Source organism: Caretta caretta, chromosome 14, assembly GCF_965140235.1.
Source record: "Caretta caretta isolate rCarCar2 chromosome 14, rCarCar1.hap1, whole genome shotgun sequence".
Classification (NCBI taxonomy): domain Eukaryota; kingdom Metazoa; phylum Chordata; order Testudines; family Cheloniidae; genus Caretta; species Caretta caretta.
The window spans coordinates 17499271-17513258 of record NC_134219.1 but is presented as its reverse complement, the minus strand read 5'-3'; the positions used below and the strand labels follow the sequence as shown (position 1 = coordinate 17513258).

General features: G+C 44.8%; 1 protein-coding gene across 2 annotated transcripts in view; it reads right to left on the bottom strand.

The window, feature by feature from the left end:
* MGAT5B (alpha-1,6-mannosylglycoprotein 6-beta-N-acetylglucosaminyltransferase B) overlaps window positions 1-13988 on the bottom strand; it is a 182445-nt gene that overhangs the window by 46740 nt on the left and 121717 nt on the right. The window contains exons 9-10 of one of the 2 annotated variants that reach the window (XM_075119315.1): window positions 5178-5309; window positions 2076-2209 (exon numbers count right to left, since the gene is read on the bottom strand). In XM_075119315.1, coding sequence (XP_074975416.1) covers window positions 2076-2209; window positions 5178-5309 — 266 coding nt within the window. The remainder of the gene's footprint in view (window positions 1-2075; window positions 2210-5177; window positions 5310-13988) is intronic. The other variant, XM_075119316.1, reaches the window with a different exon arrangement.

Below are 13988 nucleotides of genomic sequence, written 5' to 3'. Positions count from 1 at the left end.
ATATGTCTGTTAGTCTATAAGTCTATATAGTCTGCCGCAGGACTCTTTGCCGCTTTTACAGATCCAGACTAACACGGCTACCCCTCTGATACTTCATATCTCGGTGCCTCAGTTCCCCCTCTGTAAAATGGGGATAATAATCCTCCCTTTCTTTAATAAAAGTGTGAGGCCTTCGGGGTAAGAATTGTCCACACTATGTGTGTGTACAGTGCCTAGCACAACAGGGTCCTGATCTCAGTAGAAGCCTCCAGGTGTGCAGCCTAGTGGACTGAGCACTGGACTGGGATTCAGGAGATGTTAGTTCTAGTCCCAATTCTGCTGCTGGGTGACCTTGGGCAACTCCTTTCTTATGACTCAGTTTCCTCATTTATTAAATGGGGGATAATGCCACTGACCTCCTTTGTCAAACACTTTTAAGATCTATAGATGAAAAGCACTGGAAAAGAGCTAGGTACGAATTACTGGGCAGAGAAAGGAGTCCATGTCCCTGCCGCTGGGCTGATACAACTCCCCTTTCACATTAGCATGGGTCAATCAAACATGGCTCAGGTACAGAAGCTGCTTCAGCCTGCTGCTCTGTTTGCCATAATAGCAAATTCCTTCTTTCCAGCATTCTCTCCCCTTGCTTTTGTTTTCTAGCCATAAAATCCCCCGCTGCTGCAGGACGAATGATTGGTTTGCTCAGAAAGCTCCCTGCAGAATCCCCAGGACTGAAAAATGGCCATGGCCGAGCAAAGTCCTTCACTCCCAAAAACCTACGGGGGGAGGGGAATTGCTGGGGCAGATTGAGAACATAATAAGCAAAACAGTGGGAGTGGGACAGTAAAGTATTAAAGCTCATTAAAGTAACAGAGCCCATTAAGCAGGCGTTTCCTTGGAGCACATTGTCAAGGTTAGGGTCAGATGGAAGCAGCATGCATCCCATCCAGCACGCTTGGGAAAACAGCTTTGGGCTATGGAGCAACATGGTAATAAGCCTAGCATCTCTTTTGTGTCCCAGGCTTGGTATAGTGGGAAGGGGGTGTTATTTTCTAGCTACATCCCACGTTAGGAGTCCTGTATATCTCCTGTAGGGCTCAGAGGTCTCTCAAACATCTCCCCCTACTTTAATCCTACCAGCCTCAAGGGCACTTGATATTGCAGCCTCCTTAGCTTTAGATGAGAAGGACTAGATGGGACTCCCTTAAGATCTTATCAATGTACAGCTCAGCTGGCCAGAGGGCACGTTGGTGGGCCATGTGAGATGCTCATCTCCCCTGCTTGCACAACATTTCCCAGCCCCTGCTGGCACAGGGGGTGGGAGGAAGCCATAGGCCAGGGGACTGAGATGCAAACCCCGGTATTGACTGCTCCTGAATAGCTGCTTACAAATGGAAACGGAAGGCCCATCCCAGCAGGTATATGGTGCTCATTGTGTGTGAAAATGAACTCTTTTCAAGTGAACTGGACACATGTCAGCCTCCAGCTTGTGGAAACAGGTAGAAGGAACAGGAGCAAATCTGAGTTTGTGGGCTTAGAGCAAATCAAGGTCTGTTTTCCTTCCACTGCGGTAGCTTTGGGGCGGCAGTGACATGGGCAGTGGACTGGCAGAGTAATTCAGATACATCTGAGAACTTATTTGTACCTTTCATGCATTGGCCTTGGCCTGCAATGGTAACCTAGGGATCAAGAAATAGAGCCAGGACCAAAAAAAAAAATAGGCAACTAGTAAAATTACCAAAGAATACAGTTTTGGTGGCACCGGAAAACTGTGCAAATTCGGGTTGCAGTTGTCTAATACTTTTGGCCCAAAACCCCCCTGAAAACAAAAATTCTGAAAATGTCAAAATGTTTCATTTTGAAAATGTTTGGAATTGAAATTCAAGGCATTTAATCCGACTGGCACACATTTTTTTCGTTGTTTTCGTTTTGGTGAAAAACAATCAGCTTCGATTTGAAACAAAGCACACTTTCCCCGGTTTGACCTCTGAACCACCAAATCGATTATTTGCTCAGCTCTATCACCCAGTCTGCAAATACAAAACCAATAAAATAAAACCCCAGTAGAAACAATTACCAAACAAGGGATCACTTACGAAACATAGTCATGAACTGCTTGGGATTCAGGTTCCAGTACCCCCAGTTTGTCCGGTAGCCATGCAGAGTGGCATACTCCTCAAGGTTGTAGGCTGGCTCTGTCCCAAAGGTATCAATGACACGAACGCGACACCTGCCCAGGCAAGAAAGCAAAGGGCAAGGGTTATATTCTGCTCCCATTCTGCAAATAAAGAGCATCAAGCCACAAGCTATAGGTTCGCCCTCTAGCATCAGCAGGCCAAGGAGAGAGTTAGTGCTGCTGAGGGCTTCAGCAGATGCTCATTTAGTGGAATGACTGCTTTGAGAGAGATCTGGGAGTCCTAGAATCCAGCCTGTGCAGGGACAGTCCCTCACATCAGTGCCCAATTACTGGTTTGAGCATCCTTGCAGCAAGTAGCATTATGTGCTCAAATGCATGCCCCATGGGATGATAGAGAGGCCAAGCCAGTGCTGCCCTGGAGTAGTGCTGTGTGTTTGAATACCAAGGACCAAAGGCTTTGCTGAAATGGAAAGAGTATGTACTGCCTTACCGCCTAAAAGCTGGAGGCCTGGGAAAAGATGACAACACTGCCAATGCTGACAGCTGAGACAGATGTAGGGACTGTTACTGCAAGTGCCAGTGGATTAATTACAATGGCTACAGCTGGGCGTGATGCAGATGATCACCGAATAAGTTTTGCCTAAGCAGCTTCACCAATACAGGCCAATGATGATCAGCAACCTCTGCTACTCCAGTCCTGGTCCCATACACTTCTGCCAATAGACTTTGATTGGCAATACCCCCCTATGCTCTGTTGTGGCATTTAGCAATACCCCTGAGCTAGGGACAGGCACCAGGAGGCATTGCACCTCACCTGGCAGGCAGCAGAAGCACCCCTGGAACTGCACCCCTTCAGAGCGTGCAGCTTATTCTCTCTAGTGCTCCGTCACCTTTTGGGAAGTCACAGTAGCCAGTGACTACTTGAAAATATCTGGATGGCAGGATCACTGATAGGCCAATGAGAATGTGGCCTGATGATGTAATGTTTCCATCTTGAATGAGTGCCTTTGCTGTCTGAGTATATTGCCATGTGGACAGAGTGCTGTGAAAAACAACAAATGGGCATTATCCCTCTTACTCAAGGAGTTGGATTAGGCTTATTCACTAAAGCAGCTGTTTGTTCTTCAAATTTACTCCAGAGATAGCCTGTGGAACTCATTGCCACCAGATAGTAATGCGGCAAAGAGATTAAGAACATTTTTAAAAAAGATTCAGTATTTATATGAATAATAAGAATATTTGACAAAAATGTATAATGAGTAGAAACATGCTTCAGGACATAAACTAACCATTAATAGCCTGAGGCAGGAAGAAATGTCACCATAGGGATATTATTGAACAACTGTCTACCCAGAGGGTTTTACACCTCCTGCAGTATCTGGTGTTGGCCATTGTCAGAGACTGGATACCAGACTAGATGACTCTGGGTCTGGTCCGCTATTGTATTTCCTAGGTGTATAACTCAGTAACTATTGCTCTAAACACAACATGCTTAGGAACCTCTGCCATTAGGTATTGTCTGCAAAGGATAGCAGATTAGATTGATGCTCAGTCTGTCCTGGCCTGGCAGTTCCTTTGTCTCAGCAAATCTGGGTTTCGAACCCAGGTCTTGCCATTAACAACGCGTAACGTTACCGTTAGGCCACAGAGAACTGGCATTGGGCATCAGCCTTAGGTCAAAAGGGGAAACTGGAAGCAAAGCACTGGTCCAATATTCAGCAGAAGGGGGCGGGGGGAAGTATCCTAAATGTCACCTCTGGAAAGGAAGAGATTCACTGCTCCCTGTTGCGCAGGCTTTTCACCCACCCAATGTTTGGGAAAACGTTATCTATCTCCAGGAGACATTGTAATGCTTTTCTGAATATTCCGGGAATGCGGAGGTAGGCATTACCCTGGCAAGAGGGAGGAAGAAAAGAGATTGTGGAAAGAGAGAGGAGAAAAAGCAAGTGGCGTGCACAAAGCAAATGCATTTATAATGAAAACAATAACACCGCCTGTCATCTTCCCCTCTAATAAAATTGTGTAGGATAGTGGAAGGAATGGGTGAAAATGTAATAAATAGCAGAACTATCAGTGTTAAATTAAATCACATACTTTGCAGGCTGCTGATGTACCACGGGGATGGTGACATTTGTCTCTCTCAATGGCAAAGAGGAAGGGAGGAAACAGGCTGGGGGCAGGGGGGTTATTCTTGCAAATACAAAGAGATCTCTCGGTCCTGTTGTGATGGTGGCAGATTCCACCTGCAGCGTGCAAATATACTATTTACACACACACACTCCTCCCCAAGGGTGTTTGCTTCCCCATTGCAGAGCCTTAAAATGAGTTCTGATCTCAAGACGGTAGCAGGTGAGGTTGAGCTCCCTCCTTCCCAGGCATATTCTGACAGCCGCTGGGAAGGTCTCTGGGCAATTTACCAGCTGTCAGAGCCATGCACATAAACAAGGCTGGAAACAAAAGGCTAAACTCCTCCTCCTTATGTGCTGGAGATTTATGAGGGGCTCGTTGGTAGGGGAAGGGAAGGGCTGCAAGGTCAGGGGAGTTTTGGCTGGTCTTGCTGCGATAAACAACAGACAGAGCAAAGAGGGAGGGAGGGAGAGAGAGAGAGAGAAGGGAGCTAAGTGAGACAATTGCTCAGTGCTGCGAACATTCCCCATCTGGGAACTTGGGTTCAAATCCCGGATGGGGTCAGATTTATCTTAAAAGGTGTTTCATCCTAGTCTGTGTCTATGCCCTGTGTAAAACTACCACCAATTTAGGCACAGGACAGCCTCATTAGGTTGAAGGACCGGAAGAGATTAGGACTAGAATAGCATGGGGTGCTGCAAATCAGGACTGGCACTGGCAGAGTTGGACTGGACTGGAGCAGCATGGGACGGGGAGGGCTGGAGCAGTGCAGGGTGAGGTGCATTGGCAAAACTGTGTGATGAAGTTTGCAAAATCCCAGGCCACAGCATGCCTCCCTCTAGCCAGAACTATTTGCCCCTCATTTTCATTAGCGCTGGTGTCACTCGCTATTTAAAAGTAGAAGCAAAGAGGAAGAGAGTGATTTTTTTCTTACCTGTATTTCTTAAAGGAGAGCCCCATGTGTTGCTTCATTTGCTGGAGGCCATGGTAATCAGTGTAAATGAGGTCAAAGGGCAAAGGGACAGTCAAGGGACAATTGCCCCGTCCCGGAGGCACCCCTAAATTACTGAAGAGAATCAGGAAGGGTTGATCAGCCACACAATATAAGCCCTTTCACCAGCCCTAGCCCCATTTCCCTGCCATGGGATTTAAAGGCGCCATCAACTGGCTCCTTCCTGGAAGTCTTGAACTCCGCTTTAAAAATATGTTGTCACTGGGGCCTCGCCTGGCTTCTCCCCCATGATTCCTACAAGTCCATCTCCCCAGGTTGTTGCATGGGCAGAGCTGCCTCTTAGGATGTCTTCTGGGAAGCAGAAGCCTTGGATTTGCATTTACTGTGCGACAATGACACTGTTTCAGATGTCCAGAGAAGTAGGGCAGGGAGTCTGGTAAGCATGGGGGTGTGGGTAGGGGAATAAGTTAGTGCCTGCTTATACATCCTACAAATCTCGTTCCTGGGGCAGGGAAAGGGAAAGCAAAGAGAAGTCTGATGTGTGTTACTGAAATCATCACAGGGGGCGAAACTGCCCCCTCTCCAGAGGCCTAAGCCCAATTTCAGTCCCACTTTAACTCTAGTTTGGGGGCTTAAGAAGGCCTTACATTGGTGCAATATGACCCTGCCATTCAGTAACTAGAGCTGGTCCGTCTGGTGCAAAATTGAGATGGGAGGGGGGATGAAAAATTCATCCCAAATTGGGACAAAAAGCCAACATTCTGAATCTTTTCTTGAAATGAAATTCCCATTTTTTTTGTTTGTTTCTTTTGGGTCAATCAAAACATTTTGTTTAAATTTTGTACCTTTTTAATTTTTAAAAACTATAGAATCACATAAAGGAAAAGTCGTTTCAAACTGAAAAATCAAAACTTTTTGTTCCAAAAATGACAAATTAGGACATTTCACTCTTAAAAAAAACAACCATTTTTTTTCTAAACAAAATTTCATCTAAATCAGTAATGATTTTTTAAAAATATTCTGTTTTGTCAAACCAGCATATTCTGACGGAGAACTCATGACAAAAATTTTCTGACCAGTTCTGAACAGCCATACGGGAGGGTGACCTTTGTAGGCCAACATGGAGGGGCGCTGGACTATAGGCAATCTCTTCTCCCTCCTCTCCTCTTCTTTTGGTATGGCTTGTAAGCTGGGGGCACTGGTGCCTCTGCTACCCCAGGGTTTGTGCCTGGCCCCTGTAGGGAGAAGGATCTTGGTGCAAGAATCCCAAACATGATCTGGCTTGCTTATATAAACCAATCAAAGAAGTAAGTTGGTCAGGTGTCATCCTGGAGCATTGGCTCTGACTGTGCAACACTTAGGCCGTGTCTACCATATCCATGCTAGTGTAGTGCCATAGTGTAAACAGCGAAGGAAGGGTTTTTTCGATTGCTATAGCTAATCCACCTCCCCAGATGGTGGTATCTGGGTCAACGGAAACATTCTTCCATTGACCTAGCCATGTCTACACCAGAGGTTAGGTTGGCATAGTTATGCTGTTCACAGGTGTGAATTTGTCACACCCCTGAGCACTGTAGCTATGTCAAGCTAACTTTTAAGTGTAGACCTGAAATTAGAATGAATTAATGCAGGACCACTCCAAAGCCAGCAAAAACAAGGATTTTCAATTTAAGGTGACTTAGCTGCACATAAATGCTTGCAACGGCTTTATTGCTCTTGTCACAAAGAATATAAGCGTTAGCTCGCTGTAGAACAGAAAGGGTCATCTGCGGATAGAATAGGCTCTAGTTTTATCACTTGTAATTTAGGTTCACTTCTATGGGCAATTTTCCACTAAGTGGCTGATCGGGGAGATGACAGGAATAGAAAGACTCTCGTCTCTGAGAGCCATCCCAAAAAGATACATAAATAAAGCAAGAAGGAGAGGCTCAGACACCAAATTTGGAGCATTATATTGGCCTGCAAGAGCTTTCCCAACACTCTGGTACATACCTGCCAATCTAGCATCACAGTCTATAATTATAGGCGCCGACTCCGTGGGTGCTCCGGGGCTGGAGCACCCATGGGGAAAAATTAGTGGGTGCTCTGCACCCACCGGCAGCCAAGCTCCCCGCCCCGCCCGGCCTCACCTCCTCCTCTGCCTCCTCCCCTGAGCGCGCCATGTCTCTGCTCCTCCCTCCCTCCCAGCGTTTGTCACCACCAAACAGCTGTAGCAAGCACTAGGAGGCAGTGGGGAAGAGCAGGAACGTGGTGCACTCAGGGAGGAGGTGGGGAAGAGGCGGAGCCGGGGCGGGGATTTGGGGAAGGAGTCCAATAGGGGAAGGGAGGGGGCAGACTCAGGGCAGGGACTTTAGGGAAGGGGTTGGAATGGGGGCGGGGCTGGGGGCAGGGTGGGTCGAGCACCCACTGGTGCCAGAAGAAGTTGGCGCCTATAGTACATAGGCTCAAAATTAAACTGGTGAGGGAGAGCCAACCCCCAAATCCTGCTACTCCATTCAAAGGCACTAAGATAAATGAAAAGCTTGGGGCTAATCTATAAGGGATGTCAGATGTTTCAGATATGTGTGCACACTTGATCTCTCCACTTATCTAACCTGTGTGATGGGAACTTAAATGATTGTTCAGATTAGTTACATTCCAATAACACTGAAAAGGAGGCATTGTCTGCTGGGTAACAGACTGCTCTCACTTATGTTGTTCGGAGACTACCCCCTGGACTAGGGCTTAAGAGACCTGGGTTCTAATCTTAGCTCTGCCACTGACCTGATGGATGATTTGGGGTAAGTCACTTCACCTCTCTCTGTCTTGTCTAATTAAACTGTATGCAATTTGCTGCAGGGACTGTCTCCCATGTGCCTGGTACAATGGGGCCCTTCCCTCCACTGCAATGCTAGAAACTTGCCCCAGCCAACATCCCGCTGGAGATAAGGGAACTACTTATGGAATAAAACACTGTTTAACACCAGGGCAGTACAATCTGGCCCTACCACAGGAGACTGAAAGTTAGGACTCCTGGCTTCCATTCTCAACTCTGTCACTGGCTTCTTCAGTCTTTTAACCTCTTGTGTCTCCATTACCCCTAACTTAAAAAAGGGTGTAATATGAACTATTGCTCTGAAGGGTGTGGTGAGGAGTAATTAAAGTCCATAAAGTTCTTTGAGATCCTTGGATGAAAAGTGTTCTCTAGAGCTGAGCTGAATTTAAAGGAAGATCCTCAGATGAACAGCACAGTAAATGCTAAGTATGATTATTAGAATGAGCATTACTGCTATAGAAGTGCAAAGAATTATTATATTGCAACTGCTCTACATCTCTATCATTCTACATTAAAAAACCGATTGGCCTGTGACAAATGGAAATAATCAGAGCTATCATGGAGGAAAGACATAAAGGTTATCGGTATCAAAGAGCAGCCAGATAACATTTAATCTCCCTGTTTCCAGAATTGCAGCTATAATTCAGCACTGGCTTCAACAGACAGCTCCATGACCTACAATATACGGGCGCTGCATCCACTGAGGATGACATAAAGCACAATTGATAATTAAGTGTAAATAACACAAAATCATGCAGCTCTCTGGTAACAGAGAAAGAGTCACATTTCTAAATCAATATTTGAAAAGAAAAATACACGTTACGGGGCATATTGTGCTACACTTAGTCAAACAGGTGAGCACATCCTGGCAGACGCTGTCGCACTGAAGTCACCACTTGGTCCCCCACATGAGTAAGGGTTGCAACTCTAGCTCTATACCAATTTTTAGCTGTCATGTTGTCCAGTGGTTGCTCTTCTAAAAGACAGTACCTTCCTCTTTTGGGGCTTGGTTCTGCCCTGACCTTTATCTTATGCACTGACTTTGGTGGAGATATTTCTGATTGACATTGGTGTGCGTGAAGGCAAAATCAGGCCCTTTTCTCTCATCTATGGTGAAACGCACCCTTGTGCAGAGAGCCAAGACAAACGCTATGCACCACTTAAGTCGTGAAAATAGATTCATAGGTCTTTACAACTAGAAGAGATTATTAGATCATCTAGCCTGGCTTCCAGGGCTTGAGTGGGATTTAACTGCTGTTTAGTCCTCATTAAAGTTGATCAAAAAATCAACCCCCACCCCACAAAATGTAAACCCCAACCCCTTCCTCCCCCTCCCAAAACCCAACCATCATTTAGTTTCTAACTGAAACTGAATTTGTTCATATTTTTGTTGACGAAAAGAACCGCCCAACCCCCAGCCCCAAAGACTTTGTTTGGGTTAAACATTCAAACCCATTCGAAATGCCACTTCCATTAGAAGCGTCCATTTGAAACAGATCATTTTGACGTTTCTCCACATGCTGTTTTGACATTTGCAAACTGTTGATTTCATTGGGGGGGGGGGGTGAGTGCAGCTGAAACTATTTGCCAAATTCAGCTTGAGCTCATGAATTGTTTTGGTGCCCCCCCCCTAAAATGGATTTTAATTAACTGTTTGTCTAAAAATAACTGCCCAGCTCTAGTCCTCACAGTGGCCCTCTGCTCAGGAGTGAATTTTTAAGCACATCGATCTGGTAAAAAGGTGGGATATTTTCCTCAGTGCAGCTGATTTCCCGTTGGACATGACACCACAATAAAGCTCTCATCACAATACACATGAGATTGGGTGAAGGAAGATCAGGCACTAACCAGCCTCCACGACTGCTTGACAAGTACGACATCCTCTGCACAAGGCTCTGTTCTTAAATACTGTCCTCAAGACGATGTCCAGACACCATGGCTCCAAATGCTGCTGAATCATTAGCTGCCTCCTTGATAAGCACGTCTTTGCATGACACACAGTGGGCCAGATCCTCAGCTAGCGTAAATCAGCATAGCTCCACTGACTTCAATGGAGCTATGCTGATTTACATCAGCTGAGGGTCTGGTCCAGTTATTCTGCTTAAGATAAAAGCTTTTCATTAGACGTCTGTGCCCATTTGTTTCTCACTGGAGCGGATATCCCCAAAGTTTAGGAGATAGCTCAGTTCATAAATCCATGGACTTTAAAGCCAGAAGGGACCATTAGATCATCTCATCTGACCTCCTGTATTTCACAGGACATTAAATTCCACCCAATTACCCTGGCATTGAGCCCAATAACTTGGCTTGGACTAAAGCATAATTTGTATTTGGCTAAAGCATCTCTTCCAGTCTTGATCTGAACATCACTTCCCTTGGTCATTTATTCCAGTGGTTAATCACCCTCCTTGGTAAACATTGGTGCCTTATTTCTAACCTGATTTTGTCTGGCTTCTGCCTCCGTTGTTCTCCCTTTCTCTGCTAGAGTACAGAGCCTTCTAGTACCCAGGATTTTCTTCCCATGGAGGTACTTACACTGTTATTAAACTGTCTCTCAAACTTCTTTCTGATAAACTAAACAGATTGAGATTCTTAAATTCCCTTCAGCTTGTGATCAGTTTTGTGGCTCTTTTCTGCACCCTCTCCAATTTTTCAACCTCCTTTTTAAAATGTGGACCCCCACAACTGGGCACAATATTCCAATGTTGGTCTCGCCAATGCCATACACACAGGTAAACTCACTTCCCTGCTCCTACTCATTACTCCCCTGTTTATACATCCAAGAATCACCTTCGCCCTTTTTGCACCAGCATCACACTGGGAGCTCAGGATGAGTTACTTCTCCACCGTAGTTCCTAAATCCTGCCAGAGTCACTGCTTTCCAGGATACAGTCCCCCAGTCCATAGGCATGGCCAGCATTCCTTGTTCCTAAATGTTTAAACTTGTATTTGGCTGTTGTCATAAATATAAAGGGAAGGGTAAACCCCTTTGAAACCCCTCCTGGCCAGGGGAAAGCTCCTCTCACCTGTAAAGGGTTAAGAAGCTAAAGGTAACCTCGCTGGCACCTGACCAAAATGACCAATGAGGAGACAAGATACTTTCAAAAGCTGGGAGGAGGGAGAGAAACAAAGGGTCTGTGTCTGTCTGTATGCTGGGTCTTTGCCGGGGATAGACCAGGAATGGAGTCTTAGAACTTTTAGTAAGTAATCTAGCTAGGTATGTGTTAGATTATGATTTCTTTAAATGGCTGAGAAAAGAATTGTGCTGAATAGAATAACTATTTCTGTCTGTGTATCTTTTTTGTAACTTAAGGTTTTGCCTAGAGGGGTTCTCTATGTTTTGGAATCTAATTACCCTGTAAGATATCTACCATCCTGATTTTACAGGGGGAATTTCTTTATTTCTATTTACTTCTATTTTTTATTAAAAGTCTTCTTGTAAAAAACTGAATGCTTTTTCATTGTTCTCAGATCCAAGGGTTTGGGTCTGTGGTCACCTATGCAAATTGGTGAGGCTTTTTATCCAACATTTCCCAGGAAAGGGGGGGTGCAAGTGTTGGGAGGATTGTTCATTGTTCTTAAGATCCAAGGGTCTGGGTCTGTAGTCACCTAGGCAAATTGGTGAGGCTTTTTACCAAACCTTGTCCAGGAAGTGGGGTGCAAGGTTTTGGGAAGTATTTTGGGGGGAAGGACGCGTCCAAACAGCTCTTCCCCAGTAACCAGTATTAGTTTGGTGGTGGTAGCGGCCAGTCCAAGGACAACGGGTGGAATATTTTGTACCTTGGGGAAGTTTTGACCTAAGCTGGTAAAGATAAGCTTAGGAGGTTTTTCATGCAGGTCCCCACATCTGTACCCTAGAGTTCAGAGTGGGGGAGGAACCTTGACAGCTGTATTTAAAACACATTTTGTTTGAATGGGCCCAGCTTACTAAGTGCTGCAGCTTGCTCTGGATGACTCCCATTCCTCATCGTTATTTAAGACTTCGCCAATGTGTATGTTTATCCACAAGTTTTATGAGCACTAATTTTACATTTACTTCCAGATGATTGGTGAAACTGTTGAATAGGGTTGGACCCCACGGAACCCTGCTAGAGACATGCCCCTTCAATGATGATTCCCCAGGGATGGTGGCTACCTTTTGAGGTTTGTCCATTGGCCAGTTCTTAGCCCATTTAATGGGTGCTTTATTGATACTGTATAGTGCTAATTTTCTAATCAGAATGGTGTGCAGTGCTAAATCAAACACTTATAAAAGTGTAAGAATTTAATATTAGAGAATATAAAAGTCTATGCATCTACCTTTACCATCTAAACTTGTAATCTCATCAATTTGTACTCTCATCAAAGAATAAAAGGTTTGACAAGACCCTATTTTCTATAAAACTATGTTTACTTGCGTTAAATATATTCCTTCCCTTTCTTAATTGAATCCTGTATCAGTTTTTCCATTAGCATGCCTGGGATTGATGACAGACTAACTGGCCTCTAGTCACTCAGGTCATACCGCTTGCTCCTTTTGAATATTGGCACCCCACTAGCACTCCTATGGAATTTACTCGTTATTCCAAGATTTATTAAAAATTAACATCAGCAGGTCATATTGAATGCAATGAAGCCAATGATCACTGGTCCCCAGGCAACCACCAACTTCCAGCCCAGTGATTAATTCATCTTTATCCATCATGAGATCCCAAACGATGTTATCCTGTGTTGGGTACAATGTTAGAAAATTATCATCTGTAATTTAGTACCCTCCCCCCCCCCCCCCCGCACGCACACACATTATAAACAGGTGCATAAGGAGTAACATCCTCTTTTCAAGTTTGATTCGGCAGTCTGTAGTAGACCCTTATCAGTACCCTCCCTTTGGGCTTTGCTAGTTAGCACATTGATCCATGTGCATTACAAAGCCTGTAGTTCTGACTTATCAATGACTCTAAAACAGGTCATGGGGTATATAATAATAAATAATCCCTCTCTCTGACTTTGCATTTTTCATGAGTAGATCCCAAAGGGCTTTACAAAGAAGGCCAGTAACATTATCTCTGTTTTACAGAGGGGAAAACTGAGGCACAGAGAGAGAAAATGACTGACCCAAGATCACCCAGAAGGCTAATGACAGAGCCAGAAATAGGCCGCAGGTCTCCTGAATCACAGTCCAGTGGTTTACCCACCCCTACCCATCCTCTACCCTCTCCATCCCTGCTAAATGGGTTACAACCAGTGAGTTTAACATTCCAATCAAGCAACTTTGGTCTGCACCTTCAAGTTATTATTTTTTTTTATCCCTCCTTATTTAAACATTCTCTATTCAAGCTTTCATCATTTGCCAGTTAAGTCAACTAATTTTCTACTAAACCCAATTTCACTCATGGTTGGAGTGAAATCTCCGTAATTTTTCCTCATGCCGTGTACTACTGACGGCGCTTGAAATTATGCAAATAAAATTGATGAACACAAATGCCTTTTTCTCAGACAGCTTAGCCGAGAGATTGGTTTTGTGACAACCTGTTGATCCCCACACTCAGAACCACGTCTGAGAAACTGAATCTCACAAATAAACAATTGCCTGACAGAATCTGCTTTTGACTGAGCTCCTTGTAAACCCCCTTGGCAGCCACCAAGCTCTGAGGATGATGTGGTTATGATTTCTCTGGCAAGCACATTTGTTTTGCCCCAACTTCAGAGATTAGCAAATTAGCGACGGCCAAGTTCAGCTCTGGTTTTGTTGATTAAATAAAGGATAATGCAGACAAACATTGAGGTTGTTTCTCCTTTAATTAAGCCAGTTAAAAGAATCATGTTCACCTATAGAGCTGTTCCTTTCTAGCCGCTCTTAGACATCTGCCTCTAACAGCTGTGCATACTCCAGAATAAATCTACAGCAGGTTCTTGTCCTGCTATTTTCCCCTTATAGGTAATTTAATCAGCCGAGGGATTCAGTCCTCTGCCAGAGGCCCTCAGAATTCAGATTACCA